At 63.5% G+C, this 21,836-nt stretch overlaps 2 protein-coding genes across 4 annotated transcripts; both read right to left on the bottom strand.

Moving 5' to 3' along the window:
• Nucleotides 1-181: 181 nt before the first annotated feature.
• ABCA7 (ATP binding cassette subfamily A member 7) lies at nucleotides 182-15,512 on the bottom strand. 2 transcript variants are annotated; one of them, XM_088179239.1, is made up of 51 exons: nucleotides 15,469-15,512; nucleotides 13,847-14,120; nucleotides 13,637-13,730; nucleotides 13,293-13,434; nucleotides 13,074-13,201; nucleotides 12,888-13,009; nucleotides 12,620-12,814; nucleotides 12,438-12,527; nucleotides 12,113-12,338; nucleotides 11,889-12,028; nucleotides 11,691-11,807; nucleotides 11,363-11,542; nucleotides 11,078-11,286; nucleotides 10,803-10,979; nucleotides 10,394-10,616; nucleotides 10,069-10,290; nucleotides 9,752-9,956; nucleotides 9,573-9,683; nucleotides 9,257-9,428; nucleotides 9,013-9,144; nucleotides 8,781-8,920; nucleotides 8,566-8,703; nucleotides 8,235-8,446; nucleotides 8,043-8,115; nucleotides 7,587-7,789; nucleotides 7,430-7,478; nucleotides 7,162-7,224; nucleotides 6,718-6,735; nucleotides 6,424-6,578; nucleotides 6,218-6,342; nucleotides 6,044-6,142; nucleotides 5,701-5,896; nucleotides 5,485-5,579; nucleotides 5,263-5,295; nucleotides 4,819-4,924; nucleotides 4,662-4,736; nucleotides 4,249-4,418; nucleotides 4,004-4,181; nucleotides 3,804-3,919; nucleotides 3,505-3,649; nucleotides 3,293-3,416; nucleotides 3,080-3,212; nucleotides 2,401-2,521; nucleotides 2,230-2,292; nucleotides 2,047-2,153; nucleotides 1,697-1,838; nucleotides 1,493-1,627; nucleotides 1,313-1,416; nucleotides 1,091-1,183; nucleotides 771-1,008; nucleotides 182-695 (listed from the first exon to the last, which is right to left on the bottom strand). In XM_088179239.1, exons 2-51 carry the CDS (start codon nucleotides 13,910-13,912, stop codon nucleotides 555-557), a joined length of 6,741 nt encoding a protein of 2,246 aa, XP_088035365.1. In that variant the 5' UTR covers nucleotides 13,913-14,120; nucleotides 15,469-15,512; the 3' UTR covers nucleotides 182-554. The 2 variants fall into 2 exon arrangements, with proteins under 2 accessions (XP_088035365.1, XP_088035366.1); XM_088179240.1 differs by lacking the exons at nucleotides 6,718-6,735; nucleotides 15,469-15,512 and having other exon boundaries at nucleotides 13,847-14,434.
• A 512-nt stretch (nucleotides 15,513-16,024) lies between these two features.
• On the bottom strand, nucleotides 16,025-20,844 carry CNN2 (calponin 2). 2 transcript variants are annotated; one of them, XM_014882928.2, is made up of 7 exons: nucleotides 20,689-20,844; nucleotides 18,459-18,580; nucleotides 18,073-18,139; nucleotides 17,856-17,993; nucleotides 17,583-17,699; nucleotides 17,186-17,332; nucleotides 16,025-17,108 (listed from the first exon to the last, which is right to left on the bottom strand). In XM_014882928.2, exons 1-7 carry the CDS (start codon nucleotides 20,749-20,751, stop codon nucleotides 16,842-16,844), a joined length of 921 nt encoding a protein of 306 aa, XP_014738414.1. In that variant the 5' UTR covers nucleotides 20,752-20,844; the 3' UTR covers nucleotides 16,025-16,841. The 2 variants fall into 2 exon arrangements, with proteins under 2 accessions (XP_014738414.1, XP_088035364.1); XM_088179238.1 differs by having other exon boundaries at nucleotides 17,583-17,993.
• Between the last annotated feature and the right edge of the window lie 992 nt (nucleotides 20,845-21,836).

Genomic DNA, 21,836 nt, shown 5'->3' with positions numbered 1-21,836 from the left:
CGGTCTCAAACCTCGTCGCCGTGAGGATCCTTTTGTCGCCCCGAGACGCAGCACGGGGCGTTCCAGCCCCCCGCCAGGTCGGGGGAGCCCCAGGCGCGGCTCTGTGATGTTCGCCTGTGTCAGGGCCACTCTGCTGCCCCTGTCCCGCTGTGCTCCCGCCCTGTCCCTCACTGCAGTCGTGTTGTGGCGAGGGCAATCGAGCCCCCCGGCAGTACCGCGGGTTTTTATTGAATTGCTCTGTTACAGCAAGCTCGGCTCCGCTGGGGAGTAGCGGGGTCCCAAGGCCAGCCCCAGACCCCCCATCCAGCTCAGCCCCCAACAGGGCATCAACCCCACAGCATGGAGCCAGGGCCAGCCCTGTCCTGGCACTCTGACCCTCCCCAGCACCCGCTGCCCCGTGGGACGGTGACACCATGCCAGTGGGCAGGATGGGCCCAAATCTCTTCTGTGCAGTTCTAGGGGTCTACAGCACCCCAAAGCCCTGTGACCCTGGCTCGTGCTGTGGTGACAACCGGGGAGGGGTCTGTGGGGCTCCATGGGACACCATGGCGCACTCAGACAGCGCTCTCCTGGTAGCTGTCGTCCTCCAGGAACGTGCTCAGCCTCCTCCCGGGGCTGGGGGCTGCATCCTGCCCTGCGGCTGTGACCTCCACGGTGTCCCCATCGCTCTGGTCCTGGGCAAAGTGCATGAAGACCTGCAGGAACGGCATAGTGAGAGACAGCACCATGGGACAGGGCTACCCTGCCCTCACACCTGCCTCCCCTGTCACCTGGTCCAGTGTGGTCTGGGACACGGAGTAGTCCTCTATGTGGCAGGGGCCACGGTGGGTGGCCAGAAGGCTGAAGACGGTAGCCAGGGAGGTGACACGGGCAGGCAGGTGGTACTGCAGCAGCCCCCCGTGCTGCTCCCGCAGCACAATGCCGGGGAAGTGCTGCTGCAGCAGGGTCTGCACCGCCGCTGGGCCAGGACCCCCCACCCGCACCACCACCGTGTACCCATCCCCAAACCTGCAGGGAGAGGGGACACTGCTGTGAGGACTGGCCACGGCCACCACCCTCAGGAGACCCCCTTAGCCCCGCTACCCAGTACCTGTTCTTGAGGTGCTGGACGCTGCCCAGGCAGCGGAACCGGCCATTGACCATGATGGCCATCCTGGTGCAGAGCGCCTCACACTCCTCCATGCTGGGGGGGCACGTGTGAGCCCCCCAGGGCAGGGGGATACTCCCCTCTGGGGGCTCCCATAGGCAGGGAGGTGCTCCCCTGTAGGGGGGTTATGGGGGCAGAGAGGTGCTCCCCTTTGTGGGGACTCACCTGTGGGACGTGAGCACCACGGACCGCCCGTCCCGGATAACGCCAAGGATGCGCTCCCACAGGAACCTCCGGGCTTGTGGATCCATCCCCGTTGTGGGCTCATCCTGCAATGGTCCCGGCCCAGGGTCAGCCTGTGCAGGACCCTGGTGCTGCCATGGGGCTTCTCAATGCCCCCCTCACCAGGAAGACGACAGGGGGGCAGCCGAGGAGGGCGATGGCCGTGGAGAGCTTGCGTTTGTTGCCCCCGCTGTACTTGCCCGCCGGCCGGTCCGCATGTGGGCCCAGCCCCAGAGCAGTGATGCCCCACTGAGCCACCTGTGAGAGACACAGGGGGTGAGTGTGGGGGCTCCCCATGAGGTGGGGAGGACAGGGTACAGGCCCTACCCTGGGGGTCTCCTCCTCTGGGATCCCACGCAGGCGGCTGTAGAACTCCAGGTGCTCCCGCCCCGTCAGCAGGTCTGTGATGGCATCAAACTGGGGACAGTAACCCATGTGCTGATGGACAGACTGGAGGTCGGTGAGCACGCTGCAGGATGGGGACAGGTGAGCATGGGGCAGGGAGAGGTGAGCATGCTGTGAGTTGGGAACGTATGCCAGGGATACTGTGGGAATAGGGACAAGAAGCTGCAGGGAAAAGGGCCAGAAAGAGCACAGGGTGGGGACAGAGATGATGGCATAGGTGATGTGTGAACATGGCGAGGGATCTGAGCCAGTGGGTCCCTGCATTCACCCACCTGTGCCCCTTCAACCAGGCCTCTCCCAGCGTCACCTCTGTGTCCCCTGTCAGCATCTTGAAGGTGGATGTTTTCCCAGCACCGTTCACCCCCAGGAGGCCAAAGCACTGTGGGAGCAGAGCAGGGTCACTGGCAGCCCTGGTCCTACCCACAGAGCTGTCTGTCTGTCCATCTGTCCCTCACCTCCCCGGGGGGGATGGCCACGCAGAGCCGGTCCACAGCCGGAGCCTTCCTGCGCCGGTACACCTGCATGGAGGAGAGGTGGCACTGGGTGCTCCCTCCTGTCACTGCCAGTGGGGCCAGGGGTTCTGGCTGGGCTGGAGCTCACAGCAGGGTCCAGCCCCACACACCCACCTTGGTCAGGTCCTTCAGCAGCAGGAGGTGGCCATGTGGGGTGATGCTGCCCACCCTCGCCCGCTCCCTGGCCACATCCCGGTCCTCATCCCCCAGCGAGGGCAGCTCCAGAGCCCTTGGCCTGTGGAAACAGTGGCAAGGGCACATCCAGGGCTGTCCAGCCTCTTGAGCACCCCCAGGGTACTGTGTCCAGTTCTGGGTCCCTCAGTTTAGGAAAGATGTTGAGATGCTTGAGCACGTTCAGAGGAGACATCGAGGCTGCTAAAGGGCTTGAAACACAAGCCCTGCGAGGAACGACTGGGGGAGCTGGGGTTGTTTAGTCTGGAGAAAAGGAGACTCAGAGGTGACCTTATCACTCTCTACAACTCCCTGAAATGTGATTCTAGTTCAGTTCAGTCTAGTCAGATGGGGGTTGGTCTCTTTTCCCAGGCAACAACTGACAGAATGAGAAGACACAGTATTAAGCTGCACCAAGGGAAATTTAGGTTGGATATTAGGAAAAAGTTTTTTACTGGAACAGTGATAAAGTACTGGAATCATCCGCCTGGAGAGGTGGTGGAGGCACCTTCCCTGGATGTGGCACTCGGTGCTATGGTTTAGCTGAGGTGTTAGTTGAGGACTCAGTGATCTTAAAGGTCTCTTCCAAACTGGTGATTCTGTACCCTTGGCCAGTACTCACCCCAGGCACAGGAAGAAGCGGTGGTACTGCAGCAGGAGGGTGAAGAAGAAGAAGATGATGCCCTCGATGGCCATGGCAAACATGTTCTTCCCTGCCAGGTCCCAGGAGAGGGGGGACACAAAGCGCTTGTCCCCTGCAAGCAGCGAGAGAGGCTGTAGGAATAAGGGACCCCTGTGCTGGGCTGTGGGGAGGGTGAGGAGCCCTGACACTCACCAAACCTCTCAAAGGCATCAGCCATTGCCTGGTTCTTCACCATGTCAATGAGGCCTCGGCCCAAGCAGAAGTGGGGGAAGATGAGGAAAACCTTCTTCAGGACACGGTTGATGTCATTGAGGTTCTGATGGGGCAGCAAGGACAAGGGTGGGGGAGCTGGCACTGGCCCTGTAGGGAAGGGACAGGGGGGTCCAGGGCATCTCAAGGCTCACCTGGTCCACAAAGAGCTCCAGCACAAAGGTGGCAACACTGCCGTTGATGCCGATGAAGAGGTTGATGCAGGTCAGGGCCACATAGGCGGTGCTGGGGATGCTGAAGAGGAAGGAGGCTGGGTACATCAGAGGGGTGATGGACCATCTGCAGGGGGAGAGGCAGGGGCTGGCTGAGGTACACCTCCTGACCTGGGGGGCTTGAGACAGCACTCACCCTTCCAAGAACCACAACCCCCTCACCCCAGCTGCCCCCAGCCCCCCAACCCCCTCGCCCCTGCTGGGCTCTGCTGCCCCGTCACCCGTAGAGCAGCAGCAGCAGCACCAGGGAGGGCAGGTTGGCCGAGGACACGTAGGATTCCTGCTGGAAGCAGAGGAAGATGAAGATGACCAGCAGCGCAGGGACCAGGTAGTTGCACTGTGGGGATGGAAAAGTCAGGAAAGGGGCCAGGGGTGGGACAGACCCCTTGAGATTGGCCACTGTCCCCATCCCCATTCCCACCATGTCCCAGGCAAAGTTGCCCAGCCAGTAGGTGATGGGCTTCATCCCGCTGACAAACTGAAGGTGCTTGGCCTTGCTGACTCGCTCCTCAATGAGGAAGACAACAAAGCTGGCTGGGACGAAGGACATGGCGAAGATCACGCAGATGGAGACCAGTACGTCCACAGAGGTGGCCATCCTGCCGAGGAGGGGAGAGCTCAGCAGGGGCCCGAGGGGGCTGCGGGACCCCCATGCCCAGCACTCACAGGGCGGCCTCAGAGAGCTGCTCCTTGGTGAGGTTCAGGGGGTGGTTGGTGGCCGTGATGCCAAAGCGTGCAGGGTCGGTGCCGGGGGGCAGCCGGGCTCGCAGCAGCCCATTGCTGGCCACATTGAGGAAGGAGACCATGGCATGCCAGCCCTTGTTGTTGAACCACACCTGCAGCATGGAGAGGGCCAGGCAGCTCAGAGCGCCCAGCCCAACCTGGAACTGCCCCTGGCTGTGCCTGCAGCCCCTCTCCCACCAGCAGCATCCCCCACTCCCCAGCCGCCTCCTGCTCCCCTCCAGCCCCAGCCACTCTCAGTCCTTCTTGGGCTGCTCCACCCCTTGAGGGGACACCACCGTCACATCCCTGCTGTCCCCCAGCTCTCGCCCCTGAGAGACCCCCAGATCTGGGCACACCTTGATATTCCTGCGGGCATCCAAACCTTCAATGAAGCGGCTGAGGTTGGCCAGGAGCCGATCCGAGGGGCTGCCCTGGGTGCAGGAACACAGGGTGAGGAGGGGTCTCCCAGCACTGGGACACCAGAGCTGAGCCAGGGGCTGTGTCCAGCTGTACCGGGGTGATGTTGAGCAGCACCCGGAGCTCCAGCACTGCCTGATCCACCTCTGCTGCCGACGGCAGAGCCTGGGAGCTGCCAGCGCCCAGGGAGAAGCCACCGTACCTGCAGGAGAAATGCGGCTCCCAAACTTGCTGGGGAGACTCCCACTGCCAGCATGCCAGGAACTGGGCTTGAGGATCCTCCTAGATCCCTTCCACCCCAGGAGATTGTACAATTCCACAATCCTATGAGAGCTGCCACCCATTCCCCACTGCCATTCTTGTGCAAACTCAACCCTCCACTCACTCAGATGCCACAGTAAGGGACACACAGTGGAAGGCTGAAGGCACCTGGATGATTGCTCTGCCCAGGGACCACTCAGGCTCTCCCCAAGCCCACCAAAGATTTTCTGACTCCCTCCATCCCTGGCTGTGCCAGGCCCCAGCCCCTGCCCAACTCACCTCTGCTCATTCACCCACTTCTTGTTCCTCAGCCTAAAAGAAATGAGGTAGGGGGAGACAGAGGAGAGAGGAAACCCCCCGAGGGGACATTAGGGCAGCACCTGCCCACCCAGCAACATGTCCCCAGCAGAGTCCCCTTCCCCCATATGTCCCTGGGGTGTTCCCTTGGTGTCCCCACAGTGCCCCTGCAGTGTCCCCGGTGTTTCCAGCCCCAGTACTCACTCCTGACGGATGATCTGGGGATAGGTCTTCACCAGGTAGTCAGAGATATTCCTGCCTGTCAGGTTCTGAAGGATGTCCCCTGTGCCTCTCTGCACCTGTGGGATGGACAGATGGGCTGGATGGACACCCAGCCCTGTGGCATCCCCGGAGCATCACCTGCCCCCACAGCCAGCAGTGATGGAGCCCTGGGGCTGCCCCTGCTAGGCTAGGGGTTACCTGGGGTGGTGGGAGCCCCCCGGCCCCCTCAGGACACTCTGGCAGCATCCTGTGTGCCCCTGGCCCACTGCACTGACACGGGGGGGATGGCTCAGCCCGTGTCCAGTTCCCACGCCGCAGCACTTCCAGCAGGGATGGGGGGGCAGAGGGGGCTGAGAAGCCGTCGGGGTGGGAAGCTGGTGGGCACAGCCCTGTCCTGGGAACCCGGGGAGAGAGACAGAGAGTCGCATTACCAGCCTGGTGTGAGCCAGGGGCACCGGGACCCACCATGGGGATGTTGGGGGTGCCACTGCATCACACCAGGTGGCAGAGCTGCTCCAGCTCTCGTCCCACGGACACTCACGCCTTCCCCTCTTCCTTCATGCACTTGGTGCCGAAGCCGGGCTCAGCCAGGAGCGCGTCCAGCAGCCGGGCTGTGTCGGGGTCTCCCGGGGCGTCATTGCTGCCGGGAGACACAGGAGTGAGCTGGTGGCAGTGGGGGACGAGGGACACGGCGGGCAGAGGGCTGGAGACACACCTGAAAAAGGTGAACTGCTTCCCGTACATCCAGGGCTGGAGCTGCAGGGGCGGGTACTTCCCAAAGGGCGGCACGATGAGGCTGAAGAGCAGCGCGATGCAGACGAACACGGCGGGGAGGACGATCTGAGGAGGCCGGGGGGGATCAGGGTTGGCTCTGCCCCACCCTGCCCCGTACCCTGCCCCATCTCCTCCCCGCGGCCCCACCTGCGCCAAGAAGCCGCGGGTGCTGCGCCGAGCGTGGAGCATCCTCTTGGTGAAGAGAGCGCGGAGCTGGCGGCAGGTGAGTTCCCAGCCCCGCACCCTGCCGCAGGCCTGTCCCGCAGCCCCCCGCAGCAGATCTGTCTCCCGAGGCTCCTCCGCTGCCGGGACAGAAACGGGTTTGGCAAGGGGTAGGTGCCAGGAGGGATACGGGGGAATGAGGGATCCCCCTGCTCCAGCAAGGATGGGATGCTGCATGCAGGAGCCCCCAGCCGCCCCCAAACAGCCCCCAGCTCCTACCTCGTCGGGCTCCTTTGGCTCAATGTAAAGGAGAGGAGAGAGGGGTTACAGCCACGCGGGGGTCAGCACCCACCCAGGGCACAGCTGGTGCCCCAAACCATCACACACCCCCCCTAGACTCCCGCAGCTGTCCCCACACTAGTTCTCCCTCCAGGATAAGGAGGCTGGATATGCCCTCTGGGATTTCATACCCCATCCCAACTCCTGCACAGAGCTGAGCTCCCCAAACCCATCCTCATCCCAGATCTTTACTCTGGGTACATCCCAAAACTGGGAGGTAGCTATGCTGCACGAGGGTCCCTCAGTATCCCCCTGCTTGAAGGGACATGTGCCTGAAAGAATGCCTGCTTGGATGGACAGCTGGCCGGATGGACATGTGTCATTGCCCCAGCCCAGGGGCTGGAGGTGGGGAGCACTCAGGGGTTCCACCTCCCCCATCCTTACCCATCTCTCCATCGGCCACATCCCCATCCCCCATCTCGCCAGGGACTGCTCCTTTCATGGTGCCTGACAAAATGAGAACAAGGTGTCAGGGCAGGACCAAGGCCACAGGCTGTGACAGCTCTCTGCATCCACAGGCGCTCCCAGCAGGGCCCCCAGTGCTGGCAGGGTGCTGGTGACACCCCATACCCCTCTGCTCTGGGCTGCTGAGCACCTCCCCAGCCCCACTGTACCCCAGAGCTCAGCTCCAGCCAGGACTGAGGGGTTTTACCTGTGGTGTCAGTGCCCAGCACTGTGTCCTCGGCCACCTTCAGGAAGATCTGGGGGTGTGGGAGGGCTGGTGTTAAACACACACCAGCACCCACAGCCCAGTGAGGGAAACCCCCTGGCTTCCCCAGGAACCCCTTAACCACAGCCCCCCGGGGTACCTCTTCCAGGGTGGTGTCAGAGATGCCATAGCTGGAGACCCCCAGTTCCCCCAGGTGTGCATCCAGCTCACGGAACAGCTCCCCAAAGGCCCCGTCCTTGGCCCCGCTGTAGGGCAGGACGAAGAGCACCTCGTGCCCAATGTCCTCCACCAGCCGGGAGCCAGGGACCAGCTTCTGGATCAGTGCTGACAGCTGGGCCACATCTGGAAGGATGGGGAGGGCTGGAAACCCTGGGCAGGAGCCACTGGCTGGTGCAGCTGGCCACAGCTCCATGTGCCCAGTATCCCAGCCTGAGGGTCCCCAGGGGAGATGGAGGGGATGGAGATCCCCTTCTGTACCTCCAGTGAAAGGAGGAGAGGGGCCAGGTGCAGGGCTGGGCACCCCCAGCCTCCCTGGCTGATGGGGGGTGTATGGGGAGCAGCTGGGGGTGGCACTGTGAGGGGACAAAAGGCTCACCCACGCTGCTGGCATCACTGCCCCGCTCGCTGCCCAGGCCTGTGTCACTGCTGTGCTCTGAGTCACTGCCATCCTGCAGGAAAGGGTGGCTGGAGCCTGGCACCCCACTGCAGGACCTGGCCCCCAGTGCTCCCCAATACCCAGGATAGAGACACTGGATTCTCTTTGGGGGAATGAGCATCAGGGACCCACCTTTTTGGTGACACCGGGGACAGTGCCAGTGTTGCCGCCTGTCCCGCTCCTCTCCCGCTTGACCAGGGTGAGGTGGTACCCGGTGCCAAGCCTGGCCTTGAGGAAGAGGGGGGACCCACAGCAGCAGAGCCGGCCCTGTGAGATGATGGCAGTGCGGTCCCCCAACAGCTCTGCCTCGTCCATGTAGTGGGTGGACAGGATGATGGTGCGGCCTGGGGACCAGGAACGATCTTGATCCCAGATCCCCTTGCCAGACCCCCATCAGCACATCCCCCTGCTCGCCCCAGGCTGGGGGGCTCAGAGGGTGAAGTGGGGGACCCCCAGCCCTGACCTTTGCGGTACTTGAGCAGCAGCTCCCAGATGCTGCGGCGGGAGAAGGGGTCGACACCAGCCGTGGGCTCGTCCAGGATGACCACTCGGGAGCCACCCACGAAGGCAATGGCCACCGAGAGCTTCCGCTGCATCCCACCTGCAGAGGGACAGCGTTGGGGAGGGCTCAGAGCCACCGAGCTCCACTCAGGCACCCAGCCTGACCCCCACACGCACCCGAGAGGTTCCTGGTCTGCTCCCGGCGCTTGTGGGGCAGCCCCGTGTCCTGGAGCAGCTGCTCCATCTCCTCCTGCACCTGCTGCTCCGAGAGCCCCTTCAGCCTCCCGTAGAACCAGACGTGCTCCTCCACTGTCAGGCTGTGGGGACAGGGGGAAAGGCAGGGTGAGGGACACAGGGATTGAGGGGGACAGCTCTGCATCACTCCCCACACCTCCCCACCCCTGCCTACATGTCGAAGAGCACGTTGTGCTGGGGACACATCCCCATGGATTTGCGGATGCTGTCGATATCAGAGCGGATGTCCCAGCCCAGGATATAGGCAGTGCCCGAGGTGGGGGGCAGGAGGCCAGTCAGGATGGACCTGGAAGTGGTGAGGAAAGTGGACATGGAGCACAGGAGCAGCAGGGCTTGGGGACAGGGTCAGGCTCAGCTCCTGTCCCCAGCCATGGCCATGCAGCCCCTCTGTGGCTCACATGGTGGTGGTCTTTCCAGCGCCGTTGTGGCCCAGGAAGGACGTGATTTGCCCCTCGTAGAAGTCCAGGCTCAGCCCGTTGACAGCTGCACGGCCATTGCTGCCATAGACCTTCACCAGGTTGCGGATGGAGACGCCGGGCTGGAGTTCCACAGGCGGCTCTTCCACCAGCACTGGAGGCCACCAAGGGGTCACATCCCCAGCCAGGACCCCTTGCTGGGGGCAGGACCCCTCGCTATGGGGCACAGGGCCTTCCACTGGGGAGCAAGGCCTGGGCTGGAGGGCTCCACACAGCTCCAGGGTGGGCAGGGACTCACCTTGGGGTGCTGTGTGGGGACTGGTGTGGTACATCCCAGATGAGGATGACTCTCCAAACCAGTAGCTCTTCAGGAAGGGGAAATTCCAGGGCTTGGGGATCCCATACTGACCTGCAGCAGAAGAGGCTGAGTAGAGCCGGGGCTGAGTGGCAGCTGGGGGTCAGGGGAGCTGCACTCACCTGGGAAGACACCCTCGAGGTACCAGGTGGCCAGGCCATAGAGGAAAGCATCCAGCAGCAGCAGCGCCATGGCCACAGCAAAGCTGTACGGGTCTCCTGGCACGGGGCTGGCAGCCAGGTTGTGCCACTGGATGCCCACTCCCTGCTCCTCGTAGAGGGAGAAATAATCGCAGCCAAAGCCGAAGGCCACGGGGGACAGCAAGCTCTGAGAACGGTGAGAACAGCAGTGTGGGCTAAGATTGGCCCAGGGGGTGCAGCCCAAAGCCCCTCACTCAGAGCACCAGGGACATTGCAGAGGGGCAGCTCTGGGCGCTCACCACAAGGACACGGATTGGGAAGGTGATGTAGTCGCGCCAGGCGACACACAGCACATAGGGCAGGTACAGCGAGAAGTAAATGATGCCACCACACGCCGAGGCCAGGTTGGCACGGGGGAAGAAGGTGCTGATGAGGAAGCACTGGCTGATGGTGGCCACCGAGAAGGTGCCAAGGAAGAGGAAGATGACTGCTGGGTCGCTGTAGGGCAGGATGTTTCCCAGCTGTGGATGGAGGCAGGTTGGAGCCTGTGGAGCCCCCCATGCTGGCACCCAGCCCTGATGTGCCCTGTGTCACCCACACTGTCCCTTGAGACCTGCAACCTGCCTTGAGGATGAGGACAAGGAGAGCAGAGCTGAGGAGGAAGGGGATGAAGCTGCTGAGGAACCAGCTGAGCCAGAGGATCCCACTGCTCAGCCCCATGGTCTTCATGGTCTCCTTGAGACGTGTCTCCTTCTCGTGCACCACCCCTTTGATGATCATGGCCACTGAGTAGATCCAGGCCAGCGTCATGAAGAGAGGCAGTGAGCGGTTCAGGACCCTCAAGAACCTGGGGAGATACCACCAGACATTCCTCCCTTAGCTCAACACTTCTGGGCCACTCTTGGGCCAGGGACACCAGGGCACGACCGGCCCTGTGCCACCTCCTCGGTGCAGGATGCTTGGATGTGTCCCCCATGGCAGCAGGGGGGTCACTCAACAGTCCCAGGCTCCAGGGCTGGCCCTGCCCACTTACACATCATCCACATAGCAGGGGTAGGGCATCTGCTGGACATAAACCCCTGTCCGTGGGGCAGCCCCAGTCTGCACCCGCACCACCGCCTGCTCCACCAGGTCCTGAATGTAGATGAAGCCCCCCCAGACATAACGCAAGTCACTGAAGGGATCAGCTGCAGGGCCTGGGTCCCAAAACCTGCGGGCAGAGCACAGTGCTGGAACCAGGGATCCCCTGGCAACGAGCACAGACTGCTTGGCTGGCCACGGAGACTGACAGGGCGGGCATCCCCCAACCTGTCCTTGATCTTGTTGGTCCTCGTGACGTCATCAATGTCCATGCGGATCTTGTAGCGGACGTGGGGTGGAAGTCCGGGGGCTGAGGCATTGATGGGGGGCTGGAAGACCACTGCTGCCCAAAACTGCTGCTCCTCCAGCAGCTCCAGGGCCCTGGATACCAGCTGCTCCTCGGTGGCCACTGCCTCGATCTTGTCCAGGCAGACACACTGTGAGAGGCAGGTAGGGCTCAGAGGGCACGGATAGTGCAAGGGGCCAGCTCGCCCACAGTGGGGTGACACACACCTCCATGAACTGTGACAGCGTGCTCAAGACTGCATCCACATCAGCGTACACCTGGCGCCAGGTGAGGTCTGGTCCCCCCTCTGGCCCCACCAGGAATGTGACCAACTCTGGTAGCTTCCAGGAAGTGCCATTGAGAAACCCATTCAGCAGCTGGGCTGTACTCGGGGCCAGCAGCAAGTCCTGAAAAGCACCAGGATCCGGGAGGCCATGCAGCCCAGCCTGCTCCAGCTGCATCGCACCCCTCTCCTGGCAGCTGCACCCCAGCACACCCCATCTTGCACCCCACAGCAAACCTGTTCCTAATGGGAGGAGTCTGGGGGTCACACACCTGGAGCACCTGCATCTCCAGGCTGCTGTTGAGGAGGGTGTAGATTCGGGGTCCCAGCTCCTGCCAGGCACCCCCCAGCTCCCCCAGCACTGCCAGCTCCCGGAAGGTCCGATTCACCTGCGTGAGGGAGGTGAGGCAGGTCCGGGATGAGACCCCCCCCCCCCAAACCCTTCCAGGCCTCCCGCAGCCCCCACTCACCTCAGCCATGACACTGTCGGGGCCGGGCCCAGGTGGCGTGTACAGGATCTTCCCCACAAAGAGGGGCTTGATCCCCCGCCAGAAGATCTGTGAGAGGGGGCTGGACTCCAGGCTGTGGAGCAGCTCCCGGCAGAAGGGACCTGGGGGTGCAGAGCTGAGCCCTCACCACGAGCTCCCACTGCCCCCACAGCCCCTGGCTGAGCCTCCCACATCCCCCAACTCACTGGTGCTGCCTGAGGCCACGGGTCTCTGCTCAGAGCTGTTACGGTCCAGGAAGGCTTTGACATCATTGTCCTCGTACCAGTTGAGGGAGGGGATCCTGAGCCCCCCGCCCTCAGGGTGTCCACAGGCAATGCGTGACAGGGCTGTGAAGGCACCCGTGCTGGTGTTGGGGGCCCTCAGCCCCATAAGCTCCTGACGCAGCTTGGCCAGGCTGGTCATGGAGGAGACCTGGGGAGAGCGGGATGAGAGTGGAGAGGGGAATTGGGGGTCAAGGGGACCCAGGGACCCGGAGGAGGTGGGTAGGGGGCAGAGGAGTGAGGAGTGTACCTCCTCCATCAGGGATGCTGCATCCCGCAGGAAGCTGCCCAAAGCTTCCACGGTGCCAGTGATTCCTCCCAAGTCTGAGCTCAGCTGCTCCTACAGGGGGGCATGAGAAGAGAGTCACAGCCCTGCTGGGGAGGCCTGAGTGCCTCGGCACCTTCCAGCAGCCGACCGCGCTGGGGGCTCACCGTCAGGAGTCGTGGGAAATCCATTTGGGAGAGGAAGGAGCCCTCCATGGCACGGAGCTGGGAGCTGGGCAGTGCGCAGAGTTCTTGCTGCAGGCTCTGGGTGGAGTCGGAGTCACCGCCCACCAGGAAGCCCCCCAGGACCGAGGCGTTGCAGACCAGGGCCTTTAGCGGGAGGCGAATGCTCGCCAGGGAGAACTGGAAGGAGAGGGTGGTCATGGTGCGGTCAGCGGGAGTGGGCGCTGGTTGCGGGTGCCGCGCCGATACTCACGATGCGGGGGCTGAGCCGAGCCCCCATCAGCTCATCCACCAGCGCCGGGGACAGAGATATGTTGGTCCGCAGGAACCGGGAGAAGGTCTCGTCCTCTCTCAAGTATTCCCTCACCGGCAGAGCTGGGGGAGCAGGGGTCAGACAAGGGGTCTCGCTGCCCCGGCACTCCCCGCCCCCGGTGCTCACCCCTCCGCTGACTGCCACTGTCCCGGAGCCGGCGCAGGGCGGGCAGGAGCCGGGAGAAGCTGCTCAGGAGCCGCTGCCCGTGGCCGCGGAGCAGGACCTGCCGGGCTTCGGTCAGCAGGCGGGAGAGGCTGTGACACGGGATATGGGGTGGGCAATGAGACCCTGGCCCTGGCCCAGGCCCCCCGCTCTGACCCGCAGCTCCCCAGTCCCGCTGCTCACATGGAGCCATCGAAGTTGCCCACCACGCCAGGGGCCTCTCCTGCCGTGGGGTGCCGGAAGCAGGGGTTGTTCATGTTGCAGATGATGCCCTGCAGCCAGGGCAGGGTCCCCGCCGAGGGCAGCGCCTTGTTGGGAAAGTGGCCTGAGGGAGAGGGAGGCAGGTTCAGCGGGGCAGTGCAGGACCCCCTGCACCCCACACACACCCGACCAGGGAGATGACAGTGAGCCCCCACCCTGTGACCACCTCCCGTGTTTGTCCCCCAGGTGTCACCCCGAAGGGCTCCCGCACAGGGGCACACAGAGGGGTCTTAGCTGGCTCAGGGGGTCCTGCGGGGGACACTCACATTCATGCTGCTTGAAGGGCGGGTGGGATCGCCGCACTGAGATCAAGATAAGGAAGAGGAAGAGGGGCCACAGGATCTCGATAGTCAGCTGGATCTGGGGGAGACGCAAGGTTGGTGGGGGTCTCGGTTCCCATCAGTGTCCGGGGCTCTGCCTGCCCCTGTGCCAGGAACCAGCGGCTCTGGGTAGCCTCACCCCAATCGCCCACTCACCCGCTGCCGCCGGCGGTACGTGAAGTTCTTCCAGAGCAGCAGCCCCAGCTGGGTGCCCACAGCCATCGCGGGCCCCGCTCGGCTCCAGCTGCGGTTGAGAGTAGCGGGGGCAGCCCCAAGCTGAGGACAACGGCTGGGCTCTCACTTCCTTCTGCTTCGGGGCTTATCACACCCCGGGCACAGTGCCGGGCACAGGGCTGAGCTCCGGGGCCGGCAGGAGCCGGACCGCATTCCTGCAGCAAAGCTCCTTTCCGGAGCTAAATCACATTCTTTCCTAAAGTAAAAACACCAGAATTGGGCACGAGCTCTGTCCAGGGGCCAGGAGCACTATTCACTGCCCACGCCGGGCACAGGGAGCAGTGCGGCACCCCAGGAGTAGTTCCGGGCGAGCTGCGCAGCCTGGGGAACGTTGAGACCTGCCCGTGCCTCAGTTTCTCCGTAAGAGGGATGTAGGTGGGGCTCTCATCAGCCCAGGAGCGGAATTGTTCCGGTGCAGTGGACTCGAGGCGCGAGTTCTGACACCCAAATCCCGCGGGTAGCAGCCGCGTCTCTGCCAGTTCTGGGAATTCACCCACCCCTGGAGCGGGGCCAGCAGCTCCGGGGCCCGGCAGCAAAGCTCTGCCAAGGCGGCTCAGTGACGAGCCCGGTGGCAGCGGCGACACAACCCACCCCGCGCCCCGGGAGAACCGAGCTCCGGGGCCTCTTCCCGGCCACTGCGAGCCTGGGACACCACCACCCCCGACTTGCCCCTCTTTTTTTTCCCCGGGATCGGGGGACAAACACTCACCCGCCGGCCCGCGCTCGTCGCCACCCGCCCGCGCCCGGGGCTAAGCCGGGTCCCGGGCGCAGGCGGGATAAGCAGACACGGGGCAGCGGGATTAGGATCCCGGCTGGGAAATCCGCCTAATCGGCCTGCGGGGCCGGACACGAGTGGGTCCGGGGGCAAGATTCCTCTGGGGATGCACCGGGGTCAGATGGGGTGACACGGAGAGAAAGAAGCAGCTGCCGGGGTGGGGGTGACACGGGGAGACAGAGGTGTCTGAGTGTCCCCATCCGCTGGAACCGGAGGGTGCTGCGGAACTGCTGGTCCGGGGGAACCCCAGCCCCGCGGGTGAGGCGGCTTTTTTCGGAACAAAACAACCACAGAATCTCTGGATTCTCCCGGGAGATTCGCGTGGGAATCTGCTCTCTCATCTCACGAGGACAAACACGCCGCATCACTGCAACCGGGAGCTCGAGGGACCCCGCGACCCCGGCAACTGCCGGACCGGCAGCTCCCGGCACCCTCCAACCCGGTTCGGCCGCACAGAGCCCCGCTTTGGGCAGGGTGCAGAGTCACCGGGAGGTGGACGGGCCGGGAAGACGTGGGGACAGCCCGGGGGAGACACAGACAACCCAGGGGGGCTTTGGGGACAGCTCGAAGGGATGATGCTGACAGTCCAGAGGGGACATGGTTTCAGTTCGGGGCTACGATGGGAACACGGGGATAGCCCCGGGTGGGGTGGGGACGAGGAGGTACTAAGAGCCTCGGGGGGATGCTGGGCGACCGCATCCGAGAGCAGGAGCCCGGACACAGCCTCTCCTTTCCCCCCTCGCAGCCCCCGGCCCGGGACCCCCGTTACCTGGTGCCGCTGTCTCTTTAACAGACCCCGCCCTCCCCTCGCTACAAAGTAGCCGTGGGCGTGACGTCATGGGAACCGGCTCTTAAAGGGGCCGGTGAAGGAATAGGAGCCCCGCCCCCGCCCCGCCCCGCCCCACCCCACCCCACCCCACCCCATCCCATCCCATCCCATCCCATCCCATCCCATCCCATCCCATCCCACCCCGCCCTTGGGAGCCCCTTCCTCGCCCACCCCATCCTTGTGAGCCCCACGGAGCAGCGCGGCTCTTCGAAACGCAGCATTTCGCCCAAAAAAAAGGTGGATCCCTTCCCAGACAGGCACGTCCCGTCCTGTTCCGTTGGCACTATTAATTGCTCATCTATCAACCGCACATCTGTTAATTAACCCCGCAGCTCGTTCCCGGCTCCCGCTCCTCCCCCTGGAACATGCAGCACCTCCCCCCACCACTCTGGCACTCCCAGGGTCTCACTCAGGTCTGCAGCAGCTCGCAGCCCCCCAGGCACAGAGATACCTGCTTGAGCCCTGACAAGGCGCCTGCAGCAGAGACCAGCTGCTGTTTATGTTGAAAGGGCTTTTTTTTTTTTTTTTTTTAATAAAAGGTTTCAGTCTGAGAGTATCTGCATTAAAAACCGCACGGGAGGGGAGATGTCGATGGGCACGGGCTGCACTCTGCCACTTGGACACCGCCCTGGTGCAGGATGTTGGAGTCAGCCTTGGCTCCAGCCTGGGCGATGAGGTTGCTGCAGTGCTGGGTGTGCCAGGTGTGCTGGCTGTGCCAGGTGTGCCAGCTCCCGGCCCAGCCCTGCAGCCGTCACCGTGGCCTTGAAAACTTGGTCCCTATGAGTTCTGCAAAAAGGTCATTTCCAGCATTTAAAGATCACACCAGAGTGCAAACCTGTGCACACACACACACATTCACTCACAAATCCACACTCACAATCCCGAGGCCGCGCTGTCTCTCCCAGATGTGGTTCCCCTGTGTCCCACTGACCCCAGCCCCTCTCCTCCACAGGGCTGAGGAGGGTCCTGCCAGCACAGGGACGAGCAGCAGCAGCATGGGCAGCCACTCCCACTCCTTGTTGAGGGATCCAGGGGCATCACAGGGGTGTGTGGTGGGCACTGGGTGCGTGAGAGGTGACACTGTCCACTCCCAGGTGCTGGAACATCTCCCACCTTCCTGACACCCCAGGGTCTTGGGGCTCCTGGGGGAACTGGCTGGGCTCCTCTCTAGAAACAGGGTCTTTATTTCCTTGCTCAGAAAAATAGACTCATTTCCAAAGTTAAAAAAGAGTTTTGAAAGACGGAATGATGAAAGTGGAGCTGGAATGTGGGGCTGTACATGAGATGGTGCGGGTGGGGCTGAGCCGTCCCGCTCAGTAGCTCTCTTCCTCCTCACGGTAGTAGTGGTACCCGGGGGGGTCCCCACTCTGGTCCCCAGCAGCGTTGGCCACCTCGCCCTGGCTGCCCTGGGGGCAGTACTTGGGGTCATAGATCTGGCGGCCGAGGCCAAAGACCTGCCCGCTCTGGTTGGCGCCCTGGTTGGAGCCCATCTGCAGCGACATGGAGGAGTTGTCACACTTCTCTGTCCCCATCTTGGCATCATAGATGTGTCTCCTGGTGCCGGGAGCTGTCATGCCCACCTGGAAGGAAGGACAGGATGGAGCAGGGCTCAGGTGTGGTTCCCCCCATCCCTCCCCAGCTCGGTGTGGGGGCTCACCTGACTGGCACACTTGTTGGTGCCCATCTGGAGGCTGATGGTGGAGTGGTCCATGGGTGGCAGGATCTGATTTTTGGGGTCGTAGAGGTGCCTCCGGGTGCCATAGGCCGTCATACCGGACTGGCTGGCACACTTGTTTGTGCCCATCTGACAAAGGGGTCTCGTGAGGAGCGTGTGCTGCCCCACATGTGCCCCTTCTCCCCCTGTCCCTGTCCCCCCAGCCTGGGGAGAAAAGCCAGTGCTCCCTAACCCATCTCCCAACTCCCAGCCATCGAGAGCCAAGATGGTCCCAAATCCCAAGGACACTTGAGACACCTCATGCCTCAGGTCCCTCCAGCAATGCTTGGAGCTGTGACAGTGCTGCCCCCCACCCATGGGACCCTGTGGGGCAGCCCACCTGCAGGCCGATCACACACTGCCCAGCCTTCATCTTGGCCTCGTCGAAATTCCTCTGCTGCTTCTCTGAGTACTTCACGCCGATGTCCACCCCACTCTGCAGCCCCTTCGTCTTGGCCTGCCAGGAATGGCTGTGAGGAAGGGCAGGGGTCCCAAAACCCCCACCCACTCCTAGTGCAGGGGGAGCTGCGGGGTCCCACAGGCACCACCCCAAACTGGGGGATCTCCACGGGGCTTCTGGGGATTCCCAAGCTGCTCCTCCCCCCGTGCTCACCATTCCTGCCAGTGCCAGCAGTGACACCTGCACCTGCGTCAGGTTCCCGCTCTCAAAAAGGTCATTGGCTTCAAAGAGGTCCACGGGGTTCATGCCGTAGCTGGCCATGGCTTTGATGAAGTTGGAGAGGTTCTCAAGCTGTGGAAAGGTAGAAGGGTGAGCCCTGGCAGGTGAGGGCAGAGCAACAGCAGGTGGGTGGCAGCAGAGCTGCACCTACCTGGTGCCAGTTCTGAGCTGAGCGGTTGATCTTCCTCACCGAGTTGGGCTGCAGCTTGTTCATGAGCCTGGAGGGAGGCAGGGGAACATGAGGCTGTGGCCGGAAGAAACTTCAAGGGGCTGGAGGGTATAGGCTCCTTTTGGAAAGGTTCAGCCCAGGCCTCCCCCAAGTAAGGCAAATTTCCCCCCAGGTCCCTGTTTGTCCTCAGGACACTCCCCAGACACAGAAGCCTTGGGGGCGACTCTGGCCGGTCCCACTGGCACAGATCCAGCCCATCCTTCCCACCATAAGGTCTGGTGAGGGTCTCCTGGAGGTTTGGTGTCCTCCATTTCCACCCAGCTGGAGCACGGGCCGGGAGCCATGCTCAGGACTGCCCCAGGACTCACTCGCAGAGGATCACCCCATCCTTCAGCCCCTTCTGGAAGTCAGGTCCGATCTGTTTTCCCGTGACGCTCTCGATCCACGTCCGCAGCTCGGCCTCCTTCTGTGGGTCATACTTCTGGGCGAGCTGGGGGGGCAGTGGGGGGACAGCTCAGGCAGGGCCCCAACATGCACCCCAAAGTCCTCATGGGGACAGTTCCCCCCTCCCTGCGATGGGAACGGGGACAGGAGCATGAGGATGATGCTGCCAGCACACACGGCAGCTTCTGAACCATTCCAAAAGTATGAGAAGGAACTGCTCATGGGGTTAGGGGGAAGTGCCCCCCCCGGATCTGTCCCCAGGAGCCCGTGGGAGCTCAGCTCTGAGCCCCGGGGGTCCTGGCCACGAGATGCTCTCCCTTTCCCTTCCGGCGAGGCCCAACCTCCGCCACAGATTCCTCGGTCACCGCGGCTATGCCAGGAATGTGGACGCCTCCTCCCAAATGGAGACCAGCTGCCAGGGCCGGCAGCATCTCCAGCAGCGTCGTCTCAGCCCCGCAAGGGAAGGGAAAGTTCTCCTGGCCTGGGGAGGAAGGGCCTGGAAACCCCAAGTGCTGTCCTGCCCCAGCCCAGCACCTCTGATGTTCAGCTGGTACCTGGGGGTGGCCCCAGGGCAGCCACCAACATCTCACCCATCCTGTCCCTTCCTGGTCCCGTTATGTGCTGAGGCCATGAATCCCTAGGGATCCTGGACACAGGGAGACACTGGAATGGGCACAGTCCAGCCCCGCTATGTGGTAAGGACACACTCCAGTCCCAAATGGAAGCTCGACCAATGTAGGACATGGACCACCCTCATGACACCACGCATGTCCTGGCTGGGGGATTCTATAGTCCCATCAGCTGATTTTCTGGGGTGTGAGCAGCTGAAGCCAGTTCCTCTTCCCTCCTCATGGCCAGCTTGAGGATTTCCCAGGGCATGAGGGGTGCACAGTGCACCAGCCGCAGAGAGATCCCACCACAGCCCAGTCTGCAAGGGCTTGCACAGACTGGGAGCATGTCACTGGTTTAACTGGTTCCCAGTCGGTGATGTCACCTCCGACAGACACACCGGGGCAGTCGGACTGGCTCATGTCTTGCTGAATCAACATGAAGCACCAAGAGCACGCAGCAGCCCCGGCGCGTGTCACCCGCTCAGCTGGGGCAGCCCAGCCCCAGGCAGGCCGGGGCCCGTCCGCTCCCCGTTACGAAATGCAAATCCCCTGCGAGGCCAGGTAAGGAGCGCCCTGCCACGGCCACCACATCCCGCCGCCACGGCCACGGCAGCCACGTGCCCGTCACCACTTGTCCTTTCTCTTTCCTGCCCTGGCCCCTCCAGGTGTCCCCGGGCAGAGCACGCTCAGACCACTGGCCACCTGCCCCAGGGTGACCACGGCTCCATCTCTGCTCGCCTGGCACCGACCTGGGGCTGCTGCGTCCCCTGTGCCCCCCCCCGACTCAGCAGGAACCCCGTGCGCTGTCGAGGGGGCAGGAGGGTGATGCCAGCGGCACCCTAATCCGTCCTAGGGGAGCAAACAGTTCATCCGGAGGCTCCTACCCCTCTTTCCCTTTCCGGCCCCGCGGCACTTCGGCGGGAGAGTCACCGGGGCCAAAAGCCGCATCCCCAGGGAGGGCCGCGGGGACGCTGCCAGGTCGGAGCATCCCGCAGAGCGAGGTGGAGCTGAGGGGAAGCAGAAAGTGGAGAAGTTTCGTGGAGCTGCTCCGGAACCGTGGAGGACCGAGGCAATCGCTCCCAGCCCCGGGAAGGTTTGCCAGGGGCAGCGGAGCCACAGCAGCCACCGTACGGGAGACACTCAGCTCCGGTCCCCCAAGACACCTCCCCGCGACCCTCTAGACAGGCTCAGGGCACCCCAAGACTGGGAGCCCAGCTTCGGTATGCCCAGCCCTCAGAGACCTCGGTACACTGGGTCCTTCAGTTCCGCATCCTCCAGAGAAGCCCCGGATTTCCATCTTCCCGGAATGCCCCAAGTTCTCCACTCTTGGCCGGCTCTGCATTCCTGGGGCATACCGGAAAAACTCCCGACTCTCCAGAACCCGGGATGCAACCGGGACGCCCCAACAGCACCGGGATGCTCCGCTCTCCCGAGCCTCCAGGAGCACTGGCAGCCACAGCGCCCGGTGGCTCCGGTATCCCCCAGCCCCCGCTTCATCCCCGTCCGGTGCTCCTGGTACCACCCGGCCCCCGCCGCGGCTCACCCGGTTCTTGACTTCGGCGGAGAGGCCGTAGGACGGGCCCTTGTTGAACTGGGAGCTGCTCATGGCGGGGAACAGAGCCGGTACCGGAGCCAGGAGCGGGCAACGGGGCCGGTACCGGAGCGGGCTCGGGCGGGGCGGGGGCGGGGTCGGGCCCGGCCCCCCCGCGTTTATTGGACGGGGAGAAATGTCCAAATAAGGGCAGGAGCGGCCGGATCGAGGGGAGGGTCCTGAACCCCGACACTTGGAGTCGGGGAGCACCGGGACGCACCGGGAGTCGGGGGAGCCCGGGGAATCCGGGGCTGGGACTGGAGCCATCACGGGCACGCAGGCACAGGGCACACACACGCCCACGGGCACACGCGTGTGCATCCCTGTACGCGGGTGTGGGCACAAACACACGGGCACGCGTTGTGCATACACACAAAGCACACACGCAACACACATAAAACACACACACAACACACACACAACATACACGCCACGCACACGCACCCCCCGACCCACGGCGCTACCCTGCACACGCACTCACACATTCACTCACTCACTCACTCACTCACTCACTCACTCACTCACTCACTCACTCACACATTCACTCACACACTCACACACTCAGACATTCACACGCATCTGCCTGCGCGCACCCACGGTCACACACACACACGCCGGGCACGCGTACACCTTCCCTCGTCCTCGCACCTCACCCATCCCCGACCCCCTCCCGCTCCCCTTGCCCCGTCCCCGCCTGAGCCTGTGTTCCCACGGGGCCAGCATAAGTTCCACGCGAGACGGCCCGACCCGACCCGGCCCGGCCCCGCGGGGAGGTCCCGGGATGAAGCGGGGGGACACCATCGCCCCCCCCGACCGCCTGCGGGGCTGGCAGCCGGCCCGAGCAGCCCGTGGGCAGCGGCCGGGGGTCCCGACGCAGCACCCGGAGGGCCCGGCCCATCCCTCAGCAGGGGTTTATCCGACGTCCTCTGGATACTCCCGTTGTGAGGTCGCGACGCTCCCGTGGGTGGAGAGTCACGGTGTGTCTGTCGGTGGACAGAGGCTGGTGGGGACAGAGAGCAAGGCTGTGACCTCAGAGGGCCGGTCCCGGCACCGACACCGAGCCCAAGGAAGGGCAGAGGCGGGAGCATCCCACGCGTGGG

This window comes from Sturnus vulgaris, chromosome 26 (assembly GCF_052056855.1).
Source record: "Sturnus vulgaris isolate bStuVul1 chromosome 26, bStuVul1.hap1, whole genome shotgun sequence".
Taxonomy (NCBI): Eukaryota; Metazoa; Chordata; class Aves; order Passeriformes; family Sturnidae; genus Sturnus; species Sturnus vulgaris.
Note: the sequence above shows the minus strand (reverse complement) of the source record. Positions and strands in the feature narration are given on the sequence as shown.